Raw genomic sequence first — 8,670 nt, 5'->3', positions numbered from 1 at the left:
TCTTCTTCTCAAATATCACTATCTCAAGCCCTCTTCTTCATTTCTCATTTATTTTTAGGTTCAAATTTATCAAATAATCTAAAGAATCAGTTGTAAGTTGTAATGCTGGTGAACTATACGTTTTATCTCTTTGGGGCAATCATCTAAAGATTATTAAGAATCAGTTGTAAGTTGTAACATATACTGTGTAGTGATGTTTATGTCTTTATTTATAAATAAAAGGTATTATGTTCAACTTCTATGAGCATTAATATTTTTGAAAACTTAATTATGGCCAGTTTGGGGTTGCTTAATTTAATTTAAAAAAAAAAAAAAAAAACAACTTCTTGAAAAAGTTGAGTCCTTAATTGTGTTTGGTAAATAAAAAAATGCCCTCGACATATCATTGTATCAAAATAAGAGAATAACACTTGACCCAGTCAACTTCAGCTCTCCGCCACATCTGCGGGGGATTAATGGATTTTACCGTACCAGTTTTATGCCACTTCTGGTACTCCTGCAACAAACCCTCTGTTCTGACCACCAGCTCCTGCGGCACCCGAGCCCCATTCCAGACAGCGTCGTTCCTATTCTTCCATAGCATCCATATGATCATCAGACAGCGTCGGTTCTTTAATTATCATCACATCAAATGCCTAGAAAAGTTTTGCCCAACTCAATCAGCACGAGTCAACAAATTTGAAGAATCTGTATAATTATATGAACATAATCAGTTTCTAGAAAATTAAAATTACATAATTAACCAAAACCATACTTAGGAATCTAAGCAAAGAATCAGAAGAAATATGAGAAAAAAGGAATGGGGAACTTACAAGATCTTTGAAAATGATAAAAGCGATGATGAAGACAACGAAAGAGGGTTTCGATCTCGGCGAATCGAACGAACCGAAAGACCGACTTGACACCCTGACTCAATGCGGATGCATTTGAAACTCGCTTCGCCACGGCTGCGCGGTTGGGTTGGCCTATGGAGTCGGGATTTAATATCATCGGCATTAGATCGGCGATCATCCGATGGGCGACGGTGGTCAGGTGGTGGTGGAGGCAGGCAGGTCTGTGTGGACCGTTGGATCTGGGTGTGGGTGGACCGTGCAGCCTTAGCCTGTAGTGTGGTCGCGAAGAACTTATGAAGACGAAGAGAAAGGCTTGGAACTTGGAAGCGTCGATGGTGAAGATTCGAAGACGCAGGACGGCGGGCACTGTTGCATTTTTTTTTTTTTTTTAATTTTTAATATACTTGTATGTCTAAAAATAAAATTTGGTGCCCTCAGCAATTTTGGATCCTGGACAGTAGCCTTGTTAGCATTGGGCCAAGGCCGGGCCTGATACATGCAAAATAACTTACTTATAAAATAAAAAATATTATTTGATTCAAAATAAATTTATCTATATTTTATATAATAATATAGGTAAATTTTTGCACATATATATTAGTTGTAAAATGTGCCCAATATATATAATAATGCATGAACATAATTCACCTACAATTAAAGGAAATTTGATTAAAAAATAATATATCTACTACATTTTGTTTATGGTTTTCAATTTCTTTTTTAATATTATAAACATAATGTACCTACAATATAGTTTACCTATTGTTTAATCTTATAAGAAAATAATGTATCTACTTTTTTATTTTTATTTTTATTTTTGTCGAATATCTATTGTTTTATTTTAATGGAGATAATTTGTCTTGGTTTAATTTTTACGAAATAATTTAGGCACTATTTAACTTTACCAACATAATGGAACCACTATTATTTGATTCAAAATTAATTTACTTATGTTTGACATATAAATATAGATAAATTATTTTTAACAAGCATATGTGATAACAAATAAAAAATGCGTAATGTATGTAATAATCTAGGTAAAATAATTCACTACAACATAAAAGAATATTAATTGGTTCTTTGTTGTTTTTAGCAAAAAATATTATTATTTGATGCAACATAACTGATTGTACAAAGGATTTTTTTTTTCCATATGAAAAATTTGCCCATAATTATTTATGAACATGGCTAAATTAATATATATATATATATATATATATGTTCCTAATATTTATCATACAAGAAAGGTAAAATTTCCATATGGGGTTAATTGCTAATCATAATTAGGGTGAGTAATAATATTTATTGACATAATCAGGGTTTTGTGACATAAGTTGTAAATATGTAATAATAATTGGTTACATATTTGTCTACATGGTACTCTATTTGAAATTTGAGTTTTATTTGGATGTTTAATATTTGGTGGGCTTTTTATTGAAAAGTAGGAGTTTCAAGGGTCTTTTTTCTAAAGAACCCTATAATTTACCCTATATAATATAATATGTTGAAAAAGTTATACTCTAGCAACTTTACCTTGCAGCAGTCCCCAGTTGTGTGATGCCCAACATCCTCCTCGAGGGATTTCTTGTATAGAGAGTGATAAGCCTGCCTTGCCACAAGGAGTTCATGTAAAGACCTATCGCAGGCTATTTAGGCCAGAACCCGATTGCTTTTGGTCTGCTTCTCGGTTGCTTTTGTCTATGACTTTACGTTTGTCCGTATACATAAATAGAAATAGTAATATAAGTGTACCCATTGCATTCTCAGCCAGTCATTGTCCCTGTGCATGAAAACCAATTCTTTGTTTTATTAACTTCTATTTCTTCCTCACAAGCGTAAACACAGTTTTAACTGAAAAAACATTAAGTGTTCTGCATAAAGTGACTAGAGCCCAAGCAAACTAGTGCATAAAAATAAATTGCAATACAGAAACATCTACGAAGAATCTTTCTTCTGAAAGGAAGACTCGAAATTTATTTATCGAAAACAAGCACTCTCTGCTTCTCAGGCCGTCAAAGGATCTAAAGCAAGCAATTCACCACAAGTTATCATACATATTGGCTTCGACAAATGCAACTTCTGAGTTGAGATGAGTTGAGTAACTTGTCTCATTGTAGGGCGAGAATGCGGACTGGGATTCAAACATGAAAACGCAATCTTCATAAGAGAGAGTACTTCCCCTGCTTCTTGATGCGTTGGAGGCAAAATGCGTTGGTCCAGAACATCCACAACTGACATTTGTTGGGATGGTAATGTTGATGCTGATGACGACGTGGACGAAGAAGACACTGATAAGAATGATGAGAAAAAATCACCAGGATGCCTTCCCATGATTGTTTCCATAGCAACCACTCCAAAACTATAAACATCGCATTTTTCGTTCACTTCCATGGTATATGCAAGTTCTGCTTATAATAAGACCATAGCAATATTGGGACTATTAGTTTGCATATATTATAATAACTAAACTGAAGATAAAGAGCGAAAATTTTGAACAAACTAACCCGACTCAATTTGCTCGCAAAATTTTAATTAATGGGGAAAGACTTAACAAGCTCGATTAAAATAGTTGGTCTCGAGTAATCCCAAAAAACCCGTAATCATAAATCACCCATTAAAGAGGGTTAGTTTTGTAATTTTTGAAATCCTATCTAAGAGATACAGTCTGCAATCTCTCTCTTGCTCCACCAACTCTGCCCTCTTCTCTCACTCTGCTTCCTCACAATCTTACTCTGCCACTGCGCCCCCTCCCCTCTCACGATCTCTCACTTCGGCATTCGGCCCTCCGTCCTCGAACGATTTCTCACTCTCTCTCTCTCTCAATTTAGAACAATATGAAGCAGCTCGCGCTCTCTCTGCGTTGAATCAATGACAGTCATCTAGAGGTGATTTTACTTTGTCTTTCTTGTTGGGTTACTGGACTATTAGCTTAATTTGGGTAATGAAGGTTTCGTTTTGGCTTAATTTCGATTTTCAACTATAGTTGAATATTGGGTTTTTGAGATTTTTTGTTAGTGTGGGGATTTTTCTTCAAAATTTGAGAATTTTTATTAGTGTGGTGGTTTTAGGGATTTCTTATTAGTGCGGACTATTAGCTTGCTAAAAGTTGCTCATAGATGCATCATAATAAAATTTTCATATTGCCTTTCAACTTCATGTAGAAGTATCTTGTCATCATTCAAATCCAATGAATCAGACCTTGGGTCAAACTAAACTTTTGAGGTAAAATTAATGCTTATTGTTGGTATATGATCAGAGGAATACAAGACATGGGCTCTCTTCGATATGTTTATTCTTGATATTCGATAAACGTTACAAACGGGGCTCAATTTTAAGTACAAAATATGAATTACGTAAATATCTTGATGAAGAAAGACTTGAGAGAAACCATAACTATCGTAGTTGTGATGTATTAACAATTCTTGTTTCTACTGTCACCTCAAAATCAGTATTTAGTATTGGTGCTAGAGTGCTCGATCAATATCGTAGTTGTTTATTGCCTGAAACCGTTCAAGCATTGTTATGTATTAGAGATTGGCTTTTTGGCAAAAGAGGTAAATCTTACATGGTATTTGTTTTCTTATTGCAGTTTCCATGTTTACTACAAGTTGTTTTAATTAGATAGTTTTTAGTAATTCATTAACATCTCGATTGGTATTACTTATTAAATTAGATGTTACTATAGTTCGCATGTTTATAATTGGTTTTCTTTTTTTCCATTTTTTTATTACTATTATTTTTTACTTTTTTTTTTATTTTATGTTTTAGCTATAAGGAAAGAGGGTGCTGACTTATAAGAGCATAAAATAAACCCAACTATGGCTTATACGTTAGATGAATGTTCTTTCAAAATCAAAGCATGTAACATGGTCTGTTTAATCCATCCTAACGAAAAGAAATAAATTTTGCCAAAAAATTAATCATAATCAACACTCAATTAATAAGCTTAAAAGGAAAAAAAAACATATTACCTGGTGCGACATACCCATATGTGCCTGCAACGGCAGTCCAAGTTGTTGAGCCTGGATTCAAAAACTTAGCAGTGCCAAAGTCTGAAACAGAGGCCTCATATTTAGAATCCAACAAAATATTCTTAGTTGATATGTCCCGGTGCACAATTGGTGGCAAGCAATCGTGGTGCATGTATGCCAAGGCATGAGCTACACCGTCAACAATATTAACCCTTTTTCTCCACCCAACTTCTTTAGCTTCTTCATCTTTGCTCAAAATTGTGGCCAAGCTACCTCTTTCAACAAACTCGTACACCAAGAGCGAGTGTCGATGGTGTGAACAGAAACCATAAAGCTTCACAATATTCCGGTGTCTTATCTCTGTTAGTGCCCTTATTTCATTCAAGAATGCCGTCTCCAAATTCTTCTCACCATCCCACAATTGATGTATTTTTTTCACAGCCACTACGTTGTCACTTGACAAATTTGCTTTGTAGACACTTCCTTGTGCTCCACTCGCGATGCGATATGTGGAATCAAAATTTTTTGTCGCCCTTATGATTTCCTCATACATTGACTTTCCATCAAAATTTAAAACTGAAAACGATATTCCTTCATCCAAGTTTTTTTCTTCTTTTTCTAGACTTTTCTTCTTTCTTTGCACTACGAATTTAATTGTAAAGAAAGCAAAAATAAGTAAAATTGCTGCTACAAGAGAGAATGTGATTCCAAATACCCATTTGCGTTCCTTTCTTGGGCCAATTGTGCAAGATTGCAAAACTTCAACGTTGCCGCACAGTCCTTTGTTTCCTTGTAAAGCTTCTGGCGAAGCTTGTCGAAAGGCTCTGTTGTTGGGAAGGGGACCTTCCAATTCATTGTAAGATATATCCACATATGACAAGCCATGCATGCCTTCAAAACTTGATGGTATGAAACCCGAAAGATTGTTGTGAGAAAGATTGAGCGTCTGTAGACTCTCCATATGTGCATTTTTTTTTTAATTTTTAATATACTTGTATGTCTAAAAATAAAATTTGGTGCCCTCAGCAATTTTGGATCCTGGACAGTAGCCTTGTTAGCATTGGGCCAAGGCCGGGCCTGATACATGCAAAATAACTTACTTATAAAATAAAAAATATTATTTGATTCAAAATAAATTTATCTATATTTTATATAATAATATAGGTAAATTTTTGCACATATATATTAGTTGTAAAATGTGCCCAATATATATAATAATGCATGAACATAATTCACCTACAATTAAAGGAAATTTGATTAAAAAATAATATATCTACTACATTTTGTTTATGGTTTTCAATTTCTTTTTTAATATTATAAACATAATGTACCTACAATATAGTTTACCTATTGTTTAATCTTATAAGAAAATAATGTATCTACTGTTTTATTTTTATTTTTATTTTTGTCGAATATCTATTGTTTTATTTTAATGGAGATAATTTGTCTTGGTTTAATTTTTACGAAATAATTTAGGCACTATTTAACTTTACCAACATAATGGAACCACTATTATTTGATTCAAAATTAATTTACTTATGTTTGACATATAAATATAGATAAATTATTTTTAACAAGCATATATGATAACAAATAAAAAATGCGTAATGTATGTAATAATCTAGGTAAAATAATTCACTACAACATAAAAGAATATTAATTGGTTCTTTGTTGTTTTTATCAAAAAATATTATTATTTGATGCAAAATAACTGATTGTACAAAGGATTTTTTTTTTCCATATGAAAAATTTGCCCATAATTATTTATGAACATGGCTAAATTAATATATATATATATATATATATATATATATATATATATATATGTTCCTAATATTTATCATACAAGAAAGGTAAAATTTCCATATGGGGTTAATTGCTAATCATAATTAGGGTGAGTAATAATATTTATTGACATAATCAGGGTTTTGTGACATAAGTTGTAAATATGTAATAATAATTGGTTACATATTTGTCTACATGGTACTCTATTTGAAATTTGAGTTTTATTTTGATGTTTAATATTTGGTGGGCTTTTTATTGAAAAATAGGAGTTTCAAGGGTCTTTTTCTAAAGAACCCTATAATTTACCCTATATAATATAATATGTTGAAAAAGTTATACTCTAGCAACTTTACCTTGCAGCAGTCCCCAGTTGTGTGATGCCCAACATCCTCCTCGAGGGATTTCTTGTAGAGAGAGTGATAAGCCTGCCTTGCCACAAGGAGTTCATGTTGTTGGAAATGTGCTCTAAAACCAATCATATGATGATACTTTATGGACATTTCACATGTTAAACTAATCTAGTTTAATATTAAGGGCAAACATTATTGTTTGAGCCGTCTCATATAAATGTTATATGCTTAAACGATAAGTCCAAGGAATATGTGATTGGAAGAATGCGATCTAAAGAGGTTAGATTCATGAGACCATTCTTTCCTTGACACATCCTAAACGTTCCTGATCATAGGATTGTCAATTGGGCATTGACAGTCCGTTAAGATCAGTACGTGCTATGTGTTCTCTCAGGGAGAGTGACTAGTCTCGAGTCATTGGTGTGTGTGACATCAAGACAAGTACGTAGGTGCTCAATAGAGAATGAGTTCACTGAACACGATCAACGAAGAGTTCTCATATTCATGTCACATGAAAACTCATGGTTGGGATAATGCAAATTAGTCTTTTGACCTGAGGCATCACAGTTGTCTTGTGGTTAGGTCCTTAATCTTTGATTATGTCAAAGTCACTCCATCAGGAGGGTGTCCATGGCATCGTTGGGGTTAAGCCACTTAGCCATGGAGGCAAGTGAATGCGCAACAAGGGATCTCTAACCTTCAAACTGTTTGAGGGAGAATACTCTATGATATGATTAAGAATCTTTGGCCAAAGTATGAATGAGATTTAGGAATGTGTTCCAAATCACATTCAAGGTAATCATATAAGCACAAGACTCACATTGGATAGTAGACATGAATAAACTATCAAACCAAACAATGTGGTCAAGAGTATTGTATTAGAGAAAGACCGTATTGCATTTGTAATCCTAAAACTGAATAGGTTCTCCACCTCTTCTGATTAGCTTGGGTAACCATGACATGCTGCTAGGCGTCAACCATGGTTTGTGGAAGCCCTAAAAGTGTATTATCACTAACGGGAGAATTGAAAGTAAGTTTCAATTCACAATCGATTAGAAAGAGTTTTAATCGCCCACTGCCTCGCTAAAAGGAACCTAATGGATCGTTCACCGAGTAAGGTAGAGTTTGAAGAAACAACGGAGATGAGTAAGAATAATTAAATGGTTTAATTGTTTATCTAAGGCTAGGATTAATTAATATGTTAATTAATCAAACGAATAAGTTCGTTAAAGACCTCGGGTTAGTTTTGGGCCGCAAGGCCCAATGGGATTTGAATGTCAAGCCCATTAACTCAAGTTGTATGACAACTTGAATAAACAAAGGGCTTGAAAGCCCAATAAACCCTATAGGCTTGCCATGTTAGAAGAATAGGGCTTTTGGTCCATTAGGTCACTTATTTGAAGGGACTATATAAAGGACTTTATAGCCTAAAATTTATATATGGTAATTTTTGGGGAAAGGATGAGAACACAAGCTCTCCTTTCTCTCTAAAATTTAGGCCACCTTGGAGGGATCATCTAGCAATCAAACTCCTCCAAGGTCACTCATTTCTTCTTCATTATGCCTTGGTGATGAATCATTAGAGGTTCTCAATTTTGGGAACTTGGAGAAACCTTTTCATCCATCCAAATCCATGGATCTAAGATGCAAGGAATGAAGGCCCTCTCTTTGGGTGATTAGCCTTTGCTTATGCAAAGAGGAATCTACAAAGGTATTGATTTCTCAACTCAC

At 33.9% G+C, this 8,670-nt stretch overlaps 1 protein-coding gene across 2 annotated transcripts in view; it reads right to left on the bottom strand.

Moving 5' to 3' along the window:
* Nucleotides 1–326: 326 nt before the first annotated feature.
* LOC103954845 (probable leucine-rich repeat receptor-like protein kinase At1g35710) overlaps nt 327–8,670 on the bottom strand; it is a 31,620-nt gene continuing 23,276 nt past the window's right edge. The window contains exons 3-5 of one of the 2 annotated variants that reach the window (XM_048590086.1): nt 4,805–5,767; nt 2,367–3,238; nt 327–687 (exon numbers count right to left, since the gene is read on the bottom strand). In XM_048590086.1, coding sequence (XP_048446043.1) covers nt 2,838–3,238; nt 4,805–5,767 — 1,364 coding nt within the window. In that variant the 3' untranslated portion in view covers nt 327–687; nt 2,367–2,837. The remainder of the gene's footprint in view (nt 688–2,366; nt 3,239–4,804; nt 5,768–8,670) is intronic. The other variant, XM_048590085.1, reaches the window with a different exon arrangement.

Source organism: the organism of the source record quoted next, unplaced genomic scaffold, assembly GCF_019419815.1.
Source record: "Pyrus x bretschneideri cultivar Hongxiangsu unplaced genomic scaffold, Pyrus_bretschneideri_v1 Contig30, whole genome shotgun sequence".
NCBI lineage: Eukaryota > Viridiplantae > Streptophyta > Magnoliopsida > Rosales > Rosaceae > Pyrus > Pyrus x bretschneideri.
The sequence above is the reverse complement of the archived record's forward strand: the minus strand, read 5'-3'. Positions and strand labels throughout refer to the sequence as shown.